The following is a 20,304-nucleotide window of genomic DNA, read 5'->3' on the forward strand; positions in this document are numbered from 1 at the left end:
TGTTAAATTTCAAAACTAGCTTATTTTAAATATATTTTCTTAACAACGGAAACCGAAATCCCGATCTTACACAAGGGTCTTGCACCCACACTGGACAACAATCATTTCCCTGGTGGAGGGTGGACCTGCTGGAGTCCTACATCCTCACTTCCATCTCTGTAACCAACAGAGGAGACTGCTGTGCAGACAACATTACTGGAGCAGAGATTTATGTTGGCAACTCTTTACAAGACCATGGTACATCAAACCCAATGTGAGTGAAACATTAATGTTGATTATATATATGTTGTCACTCTGGAGATTGCAATATCTATTTCAGGTCTGATAATATCTATGATAGGATGATTCCTACCAACCATTCGTGTTTAACTAGCTAGTGTGACTAGTTGAAACCTAAATTTACTTTCTCAAAATAGAAAAAATATTAGTTTTCTCCACTTTCTCTGTTTTAGGGTTGCTGTCATTTCTCGCATCCCACTTGGAAGGACTCTGAAAATAACTTTTAGCAGTCATGTGGAGGGCCGCTATGTGACTGTGCTGCAGCCTGGTTTAAACAAGGTGCTTACACTCTGTGAGGTGGAGGTCTACGGTTACCTTGCTCCAACTGGTGAGACCTGGATATGTCACTAGCATTTCATTCTGTGGTATTATTATTTCAGCCATGCTAAGATTAGAGGGTTGCCTTACAAATGTCCAAAGTGAAAACAAATAATCCATAAAGACACAGATACAATACAATAAAATAACTGGTTAAATAGAATCATATAGTTTAACAAAAAGAAAACAAAAGTTGTTGATGTCAGTGTTTTATATTTATCCAAGAATTAGAATGAAAATTGTTTCATGACTAGATACTTATGTTGCTATTTATCACCTTAAAGAAGTTCATTTTCTTCTTAATCTTGTTATAGTGACATGAATGCCTTTGAGATGATCAGTGACTTAGACCTTCAATAAAAAAATTAAAAAATGTGAAGGAGGATGTACTGTATGTATTTTCCAGTCAAAATGAACCATCCTATAAGCATAATCAAATAACTATGTTACGTTCAGTTGTTATGTAAAAGTGTATTTAAACAAATTTGACAGCTTGAAAACTTCCCTTCAATATGCTGAATTTAAAGTAAAACAAAACTCCATCCTATTGATAGATCTGTCCTGCTGCAATGTGCCTTCAGAGCTAAATGTCTAAAACTTGATTTTATATTGCTAAGACAAATAAAATTCATATCTTATAAACTTCTCAAAATCATAAGATTTATACCTTGGTTCCAGTGTAATGAGTAAAAAACTGCAAATACATAGATAATTCAGGGAAGTGAGAGATTATTATTAGGACTCCCTGCATATGTGATAACATAAAAGCGAGCTGTATATTGGTGGTGACATTCTAAAATGTTATTTTGCAGGAGAGAATGTGGCATTTTATGGGAAAGCTACTCAGTCATCATTGCATGGTACAGCCATTGCATACAATGCTATTGATGGGAATCGTGAAGGTCACTGGGTGAAGGCTTCTTGCACTCATACAATAAATGAATTCAATCCCTGGTGGCGTCTGGACCTGGGAAGAACCCATAAAGTGTTCTCTATCAACATATCCAACCGTGTAGAAGTTCACAATCGAATTAATGGAGCTGAAATCCGTATTGGAGATTCACTAGACAACAACGGAAACAACAATCCCAGGTACTGTAAAGTGTTCTTAAAGAGAGCAAAGAGAGGACATGTCTATTTGTGCAAAACTCAAATGATCACTGAACCAAAAACAATTTGTGTTTCTAACAGGTGTGCTGTGATCTCAACCATCGCTCCAGGTTTTACTGAAACCTTTCAATGTAACGGGATGGATGGCCGATACATCAATGTTGTCATACCTGGAAGAACTGAGTATCTCACTCTGTGTGAGGTGGAAGTGTATGGCTCTAGACTGGATTAAGTCTGAAGATACTAAAACATGTTTCCAACAGCCAGACTTTGGACTAAGATATGGAATGAAACAGAACAAACTGTAATATAAGGAACAACAGCAAATATTCAGCTGAACAATTGGATTTTTGCTTTCTCTCCATCTTCTAAATATTAGAGCAATTCAGACTTTATAAAGTCTAGTGACAGACTTTATAGGGATGCTGATTTCATTGGCATGGGCCGAAACTGTCAAAGTACCAAAGCTGTTTAAATTACCCTTGTGTCAAACTTGATTAGTCAGCAAACTGACCTGACCTCATCTCACCCAGTAAAACATATCAGCTATATAGGTTGATGAGCTGTAAGTTATATGTATGTTTTTTGTAATGCTGAATTTCCAAAATAGCTTCTCGTTTCGTGGTTTCAAATTAAACTTTAAAGTTGGATTTAAATTATTTGCATCTAAAGTTTGAATTTAATTTTTTTTTTCTTTTATGCAAAGCTGTCATGTTTGTACTTTGTTTTCTGTTTGTTTCTCCTTTAATGTCCAAAATGAAATTGTGTTGATCATTTGGATTTTTAATTGTTTCTTTGTTGTGATTTACTCAACAAATAATTAAACTTTTGTTTGAAGCAAAAGAGCAACAGCAGTTTCTCACTTCAGTTTGTGCATATTTATGTCTCTTCTGAAACAAAAGATTTACAAAATAGCTGAAGTTCTTTCAGACTAAATGAAGATGGACGTAAGCTTTCAAGTAAAGGCAAGGAGTTCTTTATCTGATTTTGAACGTCCTGTTGGCAACAATAATTTAAACCTGCTAATCATAAACCAGCTCGTCAAAGAAAATAAAACTCATCTCATTCCAAGGTAAAAAAATAAAGTCATAAAGTGTGTATCATTAATCCAAACACCACATCTCATGATAAGATGCCCACATAAATATGCCTTACAAACAGCAGCATGTTGTTCACTTCAACATTTATTCCACAAGGCAAGGTTTGTGCATGTTGGGTGATCTGTTGTTTCTGCATGTGCTGTGCATTGACATGATTGTATAATTTCCCTTGATTTTTGGTTACTGATTTGCTAAGTAACATTTATTTTGTTTACTCTATGCAGCGTAAGAAGCGACCATGAAAAACCTTTCAGCTCTACTTCTGCTGCTTCTCCAGGGAACGGTGCTGGCTCGAACATATAGTATGTTTCATCATCTCTGTGTGTAACAAAATTGTTCAAAATATTTGGAAAGACACAGATTAGATTAACAGTTGTGAAAGATTTAAATTGATCCCAATTATTAATTAGAGAACGTTAAAGAATCATAATTAAACCATTTTTTATTTACAGGTCTGTAAAAGTTCTGCTTTTCTGCTGAAATATTTCAGGCCATTTAAGACATTTTAATATAGAACAAAGGTAAGTACATCAAAATGCAGTTTTCAAACAATGTTTGTGTTTATTAATTAAAAAAGTGGTTCATTGCAGTTTTACTAGCAACACAATAAACAGAGATCTCAAAAAGCAACACCTTTACATGGATCTAAAGAAATGCAAGGACACACAAGAAGCAAATCATAAAATAAAAGTGGAAAAGAAATAACATCCCACCAACAACAAAAAAAAGATGATTGTGTGTTTGTTTGGCAGCATTTCACTTCCTTAGGTACTGAATACTTAACTGATGGAACCATGGTGTTCCTCAAAGATTAAACAATTTTGCTCAACAATTTTCTTTATTCACAGAAAATGTTGCATTGCATGGAAAAGCCACCCAGTCTCACCGGATAGAGCATCCTCTTTCATCTGCCTACAATGCCATTGATGGAAACCGTCAGGCTGACCAACTTGCAGGATCATGCACTCACACTATTGCAATGACCAATCCCTGGTGGAGAGTGGACCTGCTGGATTCCTACATTGTCACTTCAATGTCCGTCACCAACAGAAGAGACTGCTGTTCGGAACGACTGAACGGAGCAGAGATTCACATTGGCAATTCTTTACTCGACAACGGTGCTGCAAACACAGTGTGAGTTATTTTTACTGGTTGAAAGGTTGTTGGGAGGACTCCTGACAGGAAGAACAGGGAGGTCATGTTCTGTGGCTGTCGGTTGTAAAAGGCAGGTGTCCTGGGCTTAGTTTCTTGTCAGGGCAGTACATTTTTGTATAATTTCTTTACTTTAATCAAAACCCCTTCTATTAACATAATGCTGAACTTCATATGTATTTCATGAAGCTTTGTCATGCGTAGGTTTCTGCACACAGTTCACTGTGAGACAATATTTTATTCTCTCTCGTATCACCTTTTCATATGTAGGATTGAATAGAGATCTTTGAAAATATTTATTGCAACCTGGTTTGTGAATTTAGAACAGAAAAGGCATCAGATACTGGTTAAAATTTGGTTAAAATACATAAAAAGTAAAAGAAAAAAAGGATTTGTAAGCAAAATCAAAACTACAATGAACTCTGAACATTTTAGTAGTTTCCCTTGTTAATACTTTGAGGGTTTTAGACCAACTTAAAAGTCCATTAATTATGTGGTGAAGAAAAGATCAACACTTAATTTGTAATCTCTATTCTTAAATGCTCAATCTTTATTTTGATGTAAGGTAGCTGATACTCTTGTGACAATCATGATTAGTTTTATAGATAGGAATACATTTATCTGAAGTGATGAAACGATTTAGAACGTGATGCTGAAACGTCAGTGATTATTATTATGAACCAAATCCTAATGTTCCTTTAACATTCTGTTTTAGGGTTGCTGCCATTTCTCATATCCCAGCAGGAAGGACTTTAACCATTACATTTACCAGACATGTGGAAGGCCGTTATGTGACTGTTGTGCTTCCAGGTTTAAACAGAATGCTTACACTCTGTGAGGTGGAGGTTTATGGATACCGCGCTCCAACTGGTGAGGCCTATGCTGCTACTGGGTTTTACATATTCACTATAAAGTACTTCAATTATATTATATGCTTTATCTTACTTTACTGTATTAGGCTTGATTCCAGAGATGTTCAAAATGCAGTGAGATGCTTTTGTCATGCTAAGAGTGAGTGTATAGCAAGAAAATAGCTCATATACATTTAGACTGTAAATGAATTTCTCATTGGTATGGAAAACAGACATAAAACATCCAACTGTGTTTTTAAATGTGGTTGGAACCTAGAAAGACATTCTAAGACTCAATTAGAGCTGGAGATAAAACATTGCATCATGCCAGATGAAGTTTATACATAACATTTTTTTCAAATCCTATTAAAATTAATTCACATATGACATAGGATAACAGCACATACATGTGTGGGATGCTGTGTAATATAAAAGTTCAGGATTGATAAAAAACAAACTTTGGAAGACAAGGTAAGGAACTGCTTTAATTTTGGGTCCTAACATAAAAAACAGGTTAACAGAGGAAAACTATGAGAACTGACATTTATTTTTATTTTATTGGGGTTTTTTTTGTTTGTTTTTGTTGGGTTTTTTTGCATTAGGGAATGTGGCAATTTATGGAAAAGCCTCACAGTCAACGGTTTATCCCGGAGCCATCGCCTACTATGCTATTGATGGGAACCGTGCAGCACTGTGGAGCCAGAGTTCCTGCAGTGCCACAAATAATGACTTTAACCCCTGGTGGAGACTGGACCTGGGCAGCACCCACAGAGTGTTCAGTATTAACATAACCAATCGGGTAGAATATCCCACTCGAATTAATGGAGCTGAAATTCGTATTGGAGATTCACTTGATAACAATGGAAATAACAATCCCAGGTAGTTTACAGTTCTCTTTGAAAATAAAATATTACATAATATGTTTTCTACCAATTCACTTTGTGCCATTTTTTGTTCAAGTAAATACTGAAAAAAAATGCTTTTTTCCTCTGACAGGTGTGCTGTGATCTCAACCATCTCTCCAGGTTCTACTGAAACCTATCAGTGCAACGGCATGGATGGTCGATACATCAACGTTTTCATACCTGGAAGAAATGAGTATCTCACACTGTGTGAGGTGGAAGTGTACGCATCCCAACTGGATTAAACTAAAGATTCTATGACAGGGATGTCATTTCATTTATAAGAGTCTCCACAATATAAATTATGCAGTTGTCATACTTAATTATAGTTAGAGTCAAAGCTTAGAAAATTGTGACCACAAGATGGCAGAAAATCCTCACAATGAATTAAGTGTCAAAGCTCTCCTTCAGACATTTAGTCATATCACAAAGGGTGAGCTTTCAAGAGTTTTAAAACTGTGTTTACAATATTAAATTAATTTGTATCTCATGCTGAAGCTTGTGTTTACAAATGAAACAATAAATGGCTTTTTACTTAAAGCACTGAAAGCAGATACTTTTTTTATTATGCTTCCTGGAGTCTTACAAGATTGTCTGATTGTTTGATTTGATAGTCTGCATTTTGAGATAATGTATCATCATGAATGACATCTGCAATAAATTTAAAGATCTGCCGTAATATTTTCAAGTGAAATAATTTTAAGATATTAAAATCAACAACAATTGACCACTGAGTCGGTTATTGTTTTGGATTTCTCCTTTTCCCCAAATGTATTCACTATTTATGACTTACTATACAATTATTTGCAAAGACAGCTACATCAGTCTACATCAGTCTCAGCTACAATCTTTAATTCTCCTCAGACGTAAATAAAGTCTGGCTGCTCATGGAATTTATCCTATCAGGTTAACACCTGTGTCTGCAAGGGATTTTGGTTTCAAATTGGGAAATAAGTGTAGTTTTTTTCTGATCTTTTGAAACTTTAAGAATGTTTGCAAAACAATTAAATTAAAAAAATGTAAATGCAGAAAGCATCTGAAGTTAGCTAGTTATGCATCTACAAGACAAATAATTGGCAAAAACCATTTATCAATATCCAAACCTACTAACTGTGTCATACCTTACAATGATGCAGTACTTCTTAAATTATTACAAATAACACATCTTTATACTGGAATTAATATAAATTCTAAAGTTTTCTAAGACAATGTGAAGGTGTTTTGAAACAATACCAAAACTGGAACTGGACTTATTCCCACACAAAAACAGCAGAAGAATAAAAATCCATGCATGTTTGTAGCAAAACATCCAACTAAAACTTCCTAGCAAGAAAATTAAACTCAAAGGTCATCTCATCAACTCCTTCCTCAAAATCCAATATGGCTGCTGACAGTTTGAAACACTGCAGTTGCAATAGTTAACGGTTGGTTAACCTGAAGGAAGTCCAATAATGTCTAGTGTTGGTCCAGATCCAACAAACTTCAGAGATGCCAGCATTTGGTCTTTATTCATTTTCTCTAGAGGTTCTTTACATGCTCTTCAGTTCCCTCTGAGTACTATTGGTTTGAAGTAAAACTAATGTACATAAAGGACTTACATTTTTGGTTGTTAAAGCTTACTGAATATACATTATTGCTAATCTATTTCATATTTACCATGTTAGGGCTTAATCCTGTTGCAATTGTGCTTTTTTTATGGACCAGTCCATTATGAAGTTGACTGAAAGTAATCTTAGTGTTAATGGTGCACATGTTAATGTGTATCTCTTCTACACAGGAGGCTCTAAATCAAATGAAAGATGAAATTCTCAGGATGAAAGCAGGATGAAATCAGAGGCATGCAAAAATTAAAAGGCCTAATAGCTCACAGAGTTATTGAAGATAATCATCATATTAGCGACTAAATGGAGCATTCCTATTGAAAAAAGCTTAATCAGCAACAGCTAAAAGTTTTTTTTTTGTTACCACCCTGGTTGGTGGACTTTTACATCTCCAGTTCAGAATCTTAGCAGTCATCCTGTATTCCTCTCATGGGTTGTGTTCCTCTGTCTCCTTGATGAAAACTCTTTCATCTGAGTGATTTTTCCACTTAAGATTGTTGACACCACTTACATTTCCAACCAGCCTTTGCTTCATCTGGAATAAAGAAAAGTTTATTTTTTTCAATAAAGTTTATATTGACTGAAACAAAGTGTACCTGCACTAGATACGTGAATATCTGGAAGACTTACTTGCTCCAAGATGCTGTTTCGCACTGCAGGGTCATTCAGATCCAAATTTGAGTCCTGCAGGCTGAGCCTCAGTTTTATGAACTGCAGTTTGGTTTGTACTAAAATCAAAATAAATCCAAATTATTTGCTATACACTGCTTCCTTATTTTGCACATTTTACAATAGGTTTGTATTGGTTAAAAATGTTTACTTACTGCATTTGCAGAGGAAAGGATGAACTTCTGTGCAGTTTCTGTCTCCCCATTTTCCAGCTTCAGTCTTCAGCATTGCAACACAATTTTGATGAAATTCTGTATTTACCAATTGGGATTCCCTCCAGTACCGTAGTGAGGAGTCAGTCAGGTCTGACCAGTCGTACGGGTCTCTGAAGAGACCAACAAATACTGCTGTTCCATTGGCTACTTCCTGGACTGTCTTGTATTCTGCATCATTCCTCAAGCTGACCAGGTCTGTGTAGTTTTTTCTGCAGAAATCTCGAGCGGCGGTCCATTTCATTAAATTTGGATTAAAGATGTACTGAGCTGCTCCTTGTTTTGTTCCTGAAATGAGACATTTTACAATGTTTTGTATTTATTACAACAAAAACAACAGGTGAGATGATATCCAATGTGGCTGCTATGCTGATAGAAGGAATTTCAAACTTGCAGAATAAACAGTTTTTTGTTTTTTTTTTGTGGTTTACATCACATTAAACTACTGTATTAGAAGATAATGTACAACATCTGTAAGAAAACATGTTTTTTGGGGTTTTTTTTCACTCTAGAAGACATAAAATGAAAACATCCAAAGTTATTGGAACTACATTAAGCAATGACTCTTCTAGCCTTGGGGCTAATAAAGCATATCAGTGTAAACTTAAACAAATTTTCTCAACTCAAAATGTAATTGTGTGCAAAATTTACAAATAATATCAACTTCCAGATGCTGACATTCATAACAGGCTCATTTAGTTTTTTTTATATGGAGAACTCATGCATGTGTGGTTTTCGTTACATGTTATTAGGATCAAAATGCAAAATACTTACTATCGTAGCAGACTGAATGTCTATTTTCAAGACAGGAGAGTGTAGAAAGGTTTCCATTACTGAAAGTAGCACAGTTATCAGCACTTAAAGGCATTCTCCACTTTATATAATTTCTTTCTCCATCCTCGTAGAAGTATTTGTCTGCCAGAGACCAATGCCACTTTAGCTCCTTTCCTCTATGCAACCCAATCCAGACGGCATCACTGTAGTCACTTCCAAAACTTTGAAGAGCCATTTCCATCTCCTTCATGTCTTCGATTGTGGCCAGATCAATGCATGTTTCCCTGCAGTAACTCTGTGCATCGGTCCAGGTTTTTGGAGTGTGGAATAAGACATATTGATGCTGATGCACACAGAGACAGAGATAACTCAGTCCTGTAGATGAAAAGTTAGAAGTGTAAAAAGCAGCAAGGATTAGTCGGAAATGTTCTTGTCCAAGACGATTATGATTCTTTTGTGTCACTTAGCACAGATGTATAAGACTAACCTGCAAGTATTATAAGACATGTGACATTTCCCATGGCTGTAATGAAGTGAATAGGAAGAGAGAAGATTGATTAATTTATAGGAAAACTTCACATAATTCCTCAACAGTGGTCTATAAACTAGATGGAGAGATAGCATTGTAATGAGCGGTTTAGGATTTTACTTTGTTTGCATTTATTTTGAAATAAATACAACTACAAATGTGCATCAAAATTGTCTATTGTCTTAACTGATGAAAAATGTATGATAAATATTGAGAATTAGAAAGCTTCTTACCTTAATTTTTCTGAGTCCAGTGTTCAAGGAAAATAGTGGCTATAAATTAACCGTTGAACAGTTAATCATTTGTTACTTTAGCAGCACAGAGTGTGCTTAATGTGTGTGGTGCATGCTTTGGTAGTCGGGACTTTTCTTATCTTTCTGTGTATGGAAAACCATATGAAAATTAGAGAAGATCACATGTTTACTGTCATATGGTGTGGTTGTTGGTGGTGAGGAGAGACGCAGGTAGACCCAGGATGTAGATGAAAAATTGTGATTTATTGATGAAAATAGCAGCACGGCAGAGCGGAAACACAGAGGCTCAGCACTGGTAGCAACTGAATTTAACAAAGACTGACAAGACGAGCTAATGCCGACACAGGACTTCACAGTTCTACTGTGCCGGCAGACTAACTTTCATAGACAGTAGCACAAACAGGTGGGCTTAAATACACAGGGAGGGTAATCAAGGAATGAGACACACCTAGGAAGCAATCAACGGGGAAGACGCAGAAACAGAGACTCAGGACAGAAACTGAACACAGAAAAAACTCAAAATAAATACACAGAAACACGGATCATGAAATTTTCACCAAAAAGGCAGACAGTTTTAGATTAATCTCAGAAATTTTCTGGAAAAAGGAAGAATTTTTTGAGTTTGAAAAGCAAACTTTTTCTTACTTAGTTATACATATTTAGTAATCACGGCCAGCCCAAGCCTCCATGGGGCCCTAAGCAAAATGTGGTTTTGGGGCCCTCTAGTTCTGCTAACAGTGTGGACTGGCTGCAATGAGGACTCCAATCATTAGATCATTCACACACCTACTGTAAACTTAATGCATCTCTGGCAGTGCTGTTTATATTATATACATGTATTATAGGATACATTTATTAGCCAACTGATTTATCGACCAGCTGTTTTCCTTAATTTTGGTAGATCGTGATCGGCTGATACTTACATGTGAAGCCCATCTTTTCCCCTAATCTTATCTTCATCAGCAAAGGTTTAAAGATCAGCCTCTGTCCTCTTCTGCTCTGCAGTGAGAGGTTTGACTGACAGACCAGCCCACCAGATCAGGTCTGCAAGTTTACAGTTAACAATATTCAACCCACTGTTACCAACTTAGTGACTTTCTTGCTATATTTAGACAAAAAAATTCATATCAATCAAAATCAAAATAGGCAGGTCAGGTTTTTTAAAGATCGGCAACCAGGGATCGGCCAGAAAACTGCAATCGGTGCAGCCCTACACACATTTTCATCACATTCTTTGATTAAATAATTTTCTCTTATGCGTTACTCCTACAACTAAAAATGTAATTTATACCAGGTGAGTCTTTCTCCCCTGAGAATGTGGACCGGTACCAATACTGGACTGATTCTGTGCCTTCAAATGATTTTAACTAAAGTTTCACATAAACTGATGTAAAAAAAACATGTTTGTTTAGCCACAAAAGGATTATGCTCAGCAGCAAACAACATATCAATGTAGCAGCTACGTAGCCTGACGTAAAAGCATTTTGCTAGTCAAACATTGAGAAGTTTTATTGTTATTAAAACGGTGTCAAACACGGCGTTTTGAAGCCAAAATACCTCAGAAATATACAGAGCCACGCAGGAGAATCAACTCATTTAAAGTTTAAACTCAGTTTCACACAAACACAAAGGCGCTAGAATAGTTTGGCTGTTGAACTGGACCGTTTCAGTTCGCTATCAAGCTAATTTTCTATTAGCAGCTTCACTAATCTTTTACATTACAAAGGCACATTAAAACAAACCTTTATCTTGGCTTTATTCTATTTTTCCTTTTTTCTCCCTCCCTGAAGGATAAGTCCTTTTTTGAGACATTGTTTTGCTTACTTAACTTCTGACCGGAGCTTTGGACGTTGGGATGCTCAATGCGCGGCAGCTCATATTTCCGGCGAAGCGTGCGGTACCTACCGCGACCACCAGGGGTCCCCAAGAGCAATTAATTTTTTTTCTTTTTATCAATAAAATTATAATTTCTACATACATCATCAAAGATATATTATTGTAAAAACAAATCACTTTATAGTGAAATTGTGAGTTTTTGATATTATGACATAGAAATCATTACAAAAAAAAATCAGCTCTACTGAGGGGGCCTTTTAGTAGCATTGGGGCCCTAAGCGGCTGCTTAGTTTGCTTTGCCTTGGGCCGGCCCTGTTAGTAATACACCATCACAAATTTCCAACAAGAAAATAAATAAAGAGCTAAAAGGAGATCAAGAGAATACATAAAAGAAGAATGCATAAATATAAGCTTGATCCAAAATAAGAATAAAACTGCAACATGAAAAAGAAACCTTAAATCAGGGCATTTAATTCTATAGTTTGTTGCATAAAACAATGGCTGTAGTGATGTCTGTAACTCAGTTATTCAGAAGTGTTTTAGAAAAGAAGGGGCTGTTGATTTATGCAGACAAGGAGAGTCTGATCAAAATAAAATAAAACAGTTTAAAAGGACATGTAGGTAATTTTTGCAGCTGCTGGTATCTAACAGAGTTAACAGAAAAGACCAGAAATCTAAAACCTGTTTCATTTTAAATATCTCTTTGTGCATCACACAACCACTTATACTTTCTCACAAAACCTGCTTATATAGTCAAAATGCTATTCATTTCTGCTGTGGTTTGAAGCTTACCGTAATTCACCCTTGCAGTATTAGAGAAAACATTTGGCTTAAATGGGGTTATTTTTCTTTTTGCAATGACTGTTTCCAGAGAACATGTCAAACAAGGCTAATCAGTAACTAAACACTGCAAAGTATTTGTCTACGCAAATCTTTGTTAGAATTTAAAACACAAGTCCAGGCAAATGCAAACTTTATTCTAATTGTCTTGTGAACACAGATAAGGTTCTTGTAAAAACAAGAGAGCAACACAAGCGAGCATTGATTCTCAAGTGCAGCTTCATTCAGCAGAATCATAAGAGTTTTAGAGAACTATCTGTGTCGTTTTAGCAAGAGAAGCTGAAGATGAACATGGCTATTACTAAAGAGTGACAGGATCAGCTGGGCAAAATACAGTTTCATAAAAATCACACACATTCCCAGTGTGTGTGATCCCAGTGCAAAGTATCTTCTTAAATAACATTTTAAAGCATTTGTCTTTAATTTGTTTTTGAACTCTGTTTAGTTGCAGACATGTGCTGTTGAAATGTTTTAAAAATATTTCTGAACTTTTAGTACCAGCTCAGAACTTTGCCCTTATTCTTACAGCCAAGACAATCTGGGACAACATAAATAAACACTGCTTGGAATTTTCAGTATTGCTCAATAACTAAATGCACCTCATTTAAAAGCAACTGTTGACTCCTTTAACTGTAGTACTAAAGTGTTTTGGGCTAATTTGCAGATATTTAAAAATTTATTTGTAATGAGGTGAATAAAAAAGTAAAGTTCAACAATGTATTGCATGTTTCAAGTTCTCCTAATATGAGTACATGACCTGCTTGACTTGTAATTTGTTCTATGAACAATCTTATTGAATGATTTATTAGTCAGCCACTTCTAAAAAACAACCGCTTCACCTTCTCCTCACTCCAGATATTTGAGGCTTTGTAGAGAATATATTATGTTGACAGAAGCAGAGTTCTTCATATTTATTCCTTAAATTGATGAGGAAAAAAAACTGGTGGACTTTTCAGAAATTGTTTCCCATCCACAATTAAGAAAGGAGTTAACCACACAAAATAAAACGATAAACGCTTTGTTTGTATAAAGATTTAAAATGTTTTTCTTTTAAGACTAACAAATCACAATGGTTACATGAATGTTGATCTGTAATGGTACTCAGACTGACTTCATAATGAAGTCAGTCATTATGAAGTCAGTAATATTAGAGATATATCTTTAATATATAATTTATATTAAAGAAATATAAATTATACTAACAAATAACTTAGCATCCTCATGTCAAGGTCTTACTTTAATCATTTCTCATCAACACTGGAATTCTTACAAACTCCTGTAACAGATGTTTCCCCTGAACAACTGATTAATGTTGTTGGATCCAAAATTTGAAACATTTCCGTTTTGCAGCTAAGGGGTAAACCATTGTTACAGACCATAGCTTGTAAGAACTTTTAAATTGAGTATTAGTATGTCAAAGCAATATTTTTCGATTTATTTACAACTATATTTCCGATGTCTATTTTAAGTTCCAACAGAATTAATGGAAGTTGTTCCTTTTAAAATAGTTTATAAACATGTTTTTTTTTTTTTTAACAATAATCATATTACTCTTCTGTTCTGAGGATGATTAGTGTTTTTAAAAGATCCACACTCAGATTCACAATGAATTTGAAAGTGTCCTGAACCTTGGTTAATATTTTCCTGTTGGCAGTAATGACCGTTTTTATTTAGGAAGCATAACTCTGTGTTTTACTATGTCTACTTAAAGTTTAACTAACCCATGATCTGTTTAAACAAAGATGGCAAAGTAAATAACTGAATCCAGTGACAATAGGACTTTGTGAGCTGAAGCTTACTGAGAATTGTAGGAGTTGACTTCTCTTTGAGATGTGATTGGACAACATGTGAGTTTTACCTGATATAAAAAGATGAGTGAAGGACTTAGCAAACGCTCAAAGGCAAATCCCTCACCTCAAACAGCAAACTCACCAAAGAATCGAGGTAATTTCTCAGTTCTCATACATTATTCTAACCAAAAATTCTCACAAATAGGACACTATTTACTATAATATAGCATGACATGTTATAAAATAGTTATACTAACTATCCTAAGTCCCAACTTTTCTCTCCTGTTTTTGTCAGAATCATGAGGTATAATGTATTATTTCATTTGCTGCTCCTCCTGCCAATGTGCTCAGCTTACACTTACCGTAAGTAGCATGTGAAAGTATTTGTGTAAATTTAGAATACTGGATAAATATCTTAAGCAAAACAACCAATATTGGGATTAATTTATTCTTCATTGAATTTCTCTCTTCATTTCAGAAAATGTGGCTTTACGCGGGAAAGCTACACAGTCTTCTCAGTACAAAGGGGATCCGTGGAATGCATTTGTAGGTGCTTCCAATGCCATTGATGGAAACCTAAATGCTGACCTTACAAAGGGATCTTGCACCCACACTGATACTGAAAACAACCCCTGGTGGAGAGTGGACCTGCTGGACTCATACATAGTCACCCAGGTCGTCATCACCAACAGAGGAGACTGCTGCGCAGAGCAACTCAATGGTGTGGAGGTTCGCATCGGAAACTCTTTACGACAAGATGGCACTGCAAACCCACTGTGAGTGATTAGGTCATGACTACAGTATGAAACAAGGAAGGCTCAATGCTGCTCAGATTTGAATTTTTTTCATTTCTGCACCTCCCCTTAAACAGAAACATACTTGGTATCCTAAAAACATCAGACTCTTGGCTACAAGCTGATAAAAAACATCTGAGCATTTGTCCAAGGGCTAAAAGACCCTTTTCAGAAACCTTCATCAAAGACATTGTAGGGAGCTCTGGTAGTGTCGATAGTTGTTGTAATTTATCATGTGTTACACTATATTTCCAAAAAATACACTTCAGTTAGACGGAAATGTAGCAATTTATTGTTTCGGATTTAAAAAAAAATAGATGAGGGTAATTAAAAAAGAAAAATTACTCTCATCTATATATTTTAGTATATTTTGATATACTAAAAATAAGTTTAGTATAAATTTAGTGAGTAAAATAAAGGAAATCCCCAGTTTTAGAGCAAAACTCCTTTAAACTTTGTAAATGTTCATGCTTTGGTGACACTTGATGGAATCAAATGCAGAGAGACATAGAGGCTCTCTGCAACAAACAAAATTACAAAAACCACAGGCAGTCAATAATCCACAATGGAAACGCCAACAAGGAGATGAAGGGAATATGCAGGATAATAAATAAGTAATAGAAGAAACCCGCGAGGAGGGAATAAAAGAGGTGTGATTAAATACTGGGAGAGTGAATGCAGGAACAATAGACCTGGGCTGATGAGGGAATGGGTGTGAGGGGGGAGAGCAGAGGGAGAGCACACCGTGCACTGGGATTAAATCTAAATCTACTGCGAAGTAACTAAACAAAGTAACACAATAAAACTAGAATAAGCAAGAAAAAACTAGACAAGAAATAAACATAACTACAATCAATAAGTAGAAACAAAATTAAGAATAAAACAAGGCAGAACTTGTATAGATGAGAAACTAAGGAACTCAAATAAAGGCAAAACCCAAAACAAACTCAAACAACCTAAGATTTTAACAGCAATTTTTTTTTCGTTTATCTTAACTGCATCAATCTTTGCACAGGTAATGTCCAGGGTAATGTCTATGGTTTCCAAAAGGTTTTAGCCTTATTTATATTTCTATATTGTTTTTGCAATATAGTCTGTATATTGCAAAACCTTTCTGCTGATGGACAAAAAAATCCAACTAATTTCACATTCCATCCTCATTTTCCCTGAAACTCTCCTTTCACTTCTGATGGACTCTTCCAAATGTAATCTTCATATTGATACCAAGACTATTAAAATAAAGTTTGTAATTGTCAAAAAATTCTAAATTAGATTCTGGTTTGTTATTTTAAGCACCTCAGCAAACCCTGTGGGGATTACTCTTACAAAATTTTGAATGTTACCGATACAACTCTTCTTTTCCAGGGTTGCTACCATTTCTACTGTTGCAGCTGGAAGCTCTTATGCAATGAACTTTACTAAGGGTGTTGAAGGACGTTATGTGATCATTATAGCCCCTGGTGTGAGCAGGGTTCTACATGTCTGTGAAGTGGAGGTCTACGGATACCGCGCCCCAACTGGTGAGAATCTTTCGAAACATGTTTGATCATATTATATGATCAATGAGCACCACTGACAAGCTTGATTGATTAGACCACGTTAACCCAGGTATACTTCAATGAAGATTGCTCACTGTACATCTTGTAACTTCTCAGATTTAAATTCCAATAACTCTTATTTGTATTTTATCTTCTGACCAACATTTAAAACTGCATTCACACTTAATATACAACAACAACAAAAAAAACATATTGCACTATTATGATGTCTCAATCGGGGCATTTACAAAATAAAGTTTACTTAAAAGTTAAAAATGAAAAAAAACAAACATTTTCTTTTACTTTGTGTTGTTTTTATGACTTTTTGAGACCAAAGTGAAAACAATTAAAGATATTTGTACAGACAGCCTTAGCCAATATTTAACTCAATCATAAGATAAAGCCTGCACAAAATGGCACCATTTTCACAATGTCAATACTGTTCATGAATGTAAAATGTATTCAAAAATATATCTCAACTGCTGAAAGTTGATGGGAATTTAAAACAAAAAATAGAAAAAAGCACCCGCTGGGAGTACTGTCACAAAAAGTAGATATTTATTTTCTAACAAATTTTATGTAAATTCTTATTCATATATGAAAACAACACGTTTTGCATCAATCAAATACAAAATGGAGCATTTGAACAAAAAAAAGTAAGCTTTTCATATAAAGATGTGCAGTTGTCAATATGTACATATAGGCAGAGCATATTAGAAGATTATGTATCAAAGCTGACATTTAACATTTTGTTTTGCAGAAGAAAATGTGGCAGTTTATGGAAAAGCTTCACAGTCAACAGTTTATCCTGGAGCCATCGCCTACTACGCTATCGATGGGTATCGTGAAGGCCGCTTCAGCCAGGGTTCCTGCAGTGCCACAAATAATGACTTTAGCCCCTGGTGGAGACTGGACCTGGGAAGAACCCATAAAGTGTTCAATATTAACATAACCAATCGGGTAGAACATCCCACTCGAATTAACGGAGCTGAAATTCGGATTGGAGATTCACTTGATAACAACGGAAATAACAATCCCAGGTAGTTTACAGTCATTTTATCAAGACACTGAATACAAATAAAACATGCTGTTATTAGCATAAATTATATTTCTCATGATTATTTTTACTAAATTAATGTATCTTTAAGTATGTCTTAAATCCTCTTTCCTCTGTCAGGTGTGCTGTGATCTCAACCATCGCTCCAGGTTTTACTGAAACCTTTCAGTGCAACGGCATGGATGGTCGATACATCAACGTTGTCATACCTGGAAGAAATGAGTATCTCACACTGTGTGAGGTGGAAGTGTACGCATCTAGACTGGATTAAAGTTTTCATGACATCATTGTGGTTTAAGGTCTTATGAATATCTGATTGTATTAAAAACCAAAATAAAACTCACTATGGGAGAAGCAGTTCTGAGCTGTGGTCAGCCTCTGATGAACCAATCACGTGTTTTTTGGAAACTGTCGGATGCTTGATGGGTCTGATTTTGTAAGATATGTGTGGCCTATGTGGTTCTGGTGGCTTCTATTGATGTGGCAATGAATGACAAGGAGCGGCTCAAGTTGGCATCAGCTGTTTCTTTATTTCTCCATCTGCATTTTACACAACAGGCATGTAGGTAAAGTCAGTCTCTGGCATAAAACAGGCTCCTCGTCGGTGATCCTCATCTCTCCGAGGATTACCCATAATCAAGTAACCACAATAAAATCATTTAAAATTACAGTGATCGCATAGTGGATTTTGTTTTACAGTAAAAGAACAACCACTGAGTGTCTTTTTCAGAGAAAATAAAGCAACAAATTAAAATGTTCTGAAAAATAAAATAAAATGCTGACACTTTATTTACTGGATGCCATTTTTATGTTTTAGTTTATATAACCTTGCATTTTAGAACAATGCAGAAACATAAATGAACTACATCATTATATAAAACTGTTAATATAGAACTCAGTCTCATGTTAACCATCTGCTACAGGACATTTGGTAAAACATACCTGCATTTCACACAACGGCCCTGGAGGTAAAGTCAGTCTCTGGCATAAAACAAGCTCCTGCAAGGAGGAGCCATAGTGTTACCGCGTGGGAAATTCCCACTGCACCTTCCCACGAACTAAACATTATCAAACACGACAAAAAATGACACAGAACTAGCGTGACCCAGACCGAACACACCCCAACAATATGCAAAAACGAAAACCACAAACACACTTAACAAAATGCATAAATAATGTCTTTATCACATAGCAGAGACACGTCACCTCGACGCTGATCCTCATGGCTCTGAGGATTACCCATACTACCCCGCTCTTTCTAGGGTGAATGCAATACAACTTCTTACCAGCAGATGGCGCATTTTAGCAGGATTTAACCTGAACCATTTTAACTATGTTACATAAGCAACAACTTCAGACTACAGATTGAAAAACAAGTAGAAAAGAAAGAGAAACAAATGTATTAGTTAATTTAAAACGAAGAGCTATAATGTGTAACTCTTCAAAATCTTGTTTTTAGAACACAATCTGTCAGACTGATTATCTATTATATATCAGACAATCAGACTATTTAATGATCTGTCTCATAGGTCCTATTCATCCTGTGGTTTATTCTACTTGTCGGAAATCTGGTGTTTATTTCTTTATTAAATCACTATAACGATGAGTCTGCAAAGTTGGTTGTGGATTATTTGTACATAGTGCTATTACTGCACACGACTTAATTTTCTGTTAAATTGCTTGTTGATGCTAAAAGAACATCAGCAAATCACATGCCAGTAACTCAATGCAATTGGGAATGAACTGTGCAACAGTGTCTGATGATAACAGAGCATCACTGGGATGTGGTTTCATTTGCATCATTCTTTAAAATATAGTCAGTGTTTTCAGCAAAGTTGAGCTGACAGTCCAGGAACGACCCAAGGTATTTACAATTTGCCACAGTTTCAACAGGTTGGCAATCGAGAGAAACTGGAACCACTTTAAGGTCTTGTTTAGGTCATTTAATTTGTTCTACATTCTTAAGATAATGAAAAATTAATAATAAATAATACAGACTTTGCGGTATTCTGATATAGTACTGTAATTATTAGTTGTGTTACCGCCCCCACGCCACTAGAGGATGTAGCAGGCCCGACAAGATGCGACTAAGGAGCAGATTCAAATCCATGCTGAGAGTGGAGCTCCTTCAATCAGGGCTCCTCCGCAGCACTGATTGGCTAAGCAATGTAACGTGATCCTCTGCAGCAAGTGATGGCAAAGCGGCGCGTCATCACGACTTTACACAAGTGTGTCTTCAACTCCGCGGCAGAGGCTCCGCCGAACCCCTGGGGTTCGATCGAACCCAGGTTAAGAACCACTGACCTAGTTGAATCTCTACCATGAACAGGAATGCAGTTCTGATGGGTCAAAGGGTCCAACCTGGGCTTTTTTGGAGACTGATATATGGAAACGATCATATATTTTTCTTTGCTTTATATTTGCCTCACTAGAGGATTCATCTTAGTACAAGATCTCCTAAAGGAGCTCTCATAACCAAACAGGATTTGACATAAACAATTAAATGGGAGTTGATGTTTCATAAATTATTTACCGACTTGTAAATTAATTTCTAGTTCTGCCACTGTTTAACAGTGCATTGCTGCTTTTCATCTTTCTTTTCCTTTTCTTCAAGGAAAGGAAAGATTATTCACTTCCTTATTATGCAAATATTTGCAAAAATCACAGCATCAGTCTCTGGTGCCATTTTGTTTTTCAT

At 35.7% G+C, this 20,304-nt stretch overlaps 3 protein-coding genes and 1 pseudogene across 3 annotated transcripts; 3 read left to right on the forward strand and 1 right to left on the reverse strand.

Moving 5' to 3' along the window:
- Positions 1 to 38: 38 nt before the first annotated feature.
- Positions 39 to 2,243, forward strand: LOC103477663 (fucolectin-like; the record flags this gene model as incomplete). The annotated part of the gene is made up of 4 exons (XM_017309322.1): positions 39 to 253; positions 453 to 607; positions 1,410 to 1,689; positions 1,789 to 2,243. Coding segments are annotated over 4 exons (801 nt in total), but the record flags the coding sequence as incomplete, so codon positions are not given.
- A 634-nt stretch (positions 2,244 to 2,877) lies between these two features.
- Positions 2,878 to 6,167, forward strand: LOC103477662 (uncharacterized). The gene is made up of 6 exons (XM_008430918.2): positions 2,878 to 2,908; positions 3,032 to 3,109; positions 3,656 to 3,941; positions 4,675 to 4,829; positions 5,413 to 5,689; positions 5,807 to 6,167. Exons 2-6 carry the CDS (start codon positions 3,046 to 3,048, stop codon positions 5,955 to 5,957), a joined length of 933 nt encoding a protein of 310 aa, XP_008429140.1. The 5' UTR covers positions 2,878 to 2,908; positions 3,032 to 3,045; the 3' UTR covers positions 5,958 to 6,167.
- A 640-nt stretch (positions 6,168 to 6,807) lies between these two features.
- Positions 6,808 to 9,801, reverse strand: LOC103477661 (macrophage mannose receptor 1-like). The gene is made up of 6 exons (XM_008430917.1): positions 9,731 to 9,801; positions 9,456 to 9,491; positions 8,969 to 9,343; positions 8,138 to 8,482; positions 7,944 to 8,041; positions 6,808 to 7,848 (listed from the first exon to the last, which is right to left on the reverse strand). The coding sequence occupies exons 2-6, from the start codon at positions 9,487 to 9,489 to the stop codon at positions 7,741 to 7,743; spliced, it is 960 nt and encodes a 319-aa protein (XP_008429139.1). The 5' UTR covers positions 9,490 to 9,491; positions 9,731 to 9,801; the 3' UTR covers positions 6,808 to 7,740.
- Positions 9,802 to 14,326: 4,525 nt separating this feature from the next.
- LOC103477725 (uncharacterized) overlaps positions 14,327 to 20,304 on the forward strand; it is a 37,535-nt pseudogene continuing 31,557 nt past the window's right edge.

The sequence above is a fragment of the Poecilia reticulata genome, linkage group LG16 (genome assembly GCF_000633615.1).
Source record: "Poecilia reticulata strain Guanapo linkage group LG16, Guppy_female_1.0+MT, whole genome shotgun sequence".
Classification (NCBI taxonomy): domain Eukaryota; kingdom Metazoa; phylum Chordata; class Actinopteri; order Cyprinodontiformes; family Poeciliidae; genus Poecilia; species Poecilia reticulata.

What these genes read in the sequence shown, in the direction of transcription:
- LOC103477662 (XM_008430918.2), top strand. Translation starts at nt 3,046, where the DNA reads ATGAAAAACCTTTCAGCTCTACTTCTGCTGCTTCTCCAGGGAACGGTG. An exon ending in GGTGCTGGCTCGAACATATA is followed by an intron (nt 3,110 to 3,655) that starts GTATGTTTCATC and finishes CTTTATTCACAG; the next exon opens with AAAATGTTGCATTGCATGGA. An exon ending in AATGGAAATAACAATCCCAG is followed by an intron (nt 5,690 to 5,806) that starts GTAGTTTACAGT and finishes TTCCTCTGACAG; the next exon opens with GTGTGCTGTGATCTCAACCA.
- LOC103477661 (XM_008430917.1), bottom strand. Translation starts at nt 9,489, where the DNA reads ATGGGAAATGTCACATGTCTTATAATACTTGCAG. An exon ending in ATGTCTTATAATACTTGCAG is followed by an intron (nt 9,344 to 9,455) that starts GTTAGTCTTATA and finishes TTTCATCTACAG; the next exon opens with GACTGAGTTATCTCTGTCTC. An exon ending in ACATTCAGTCTGCTACGATA is followed by an intron (nt 8,483 to 8,968) that starts GTAAGTATTTTG and finishes GTCTCATTTCAG; the next exon opens with GAACAAAACAAGGAGCAGCT.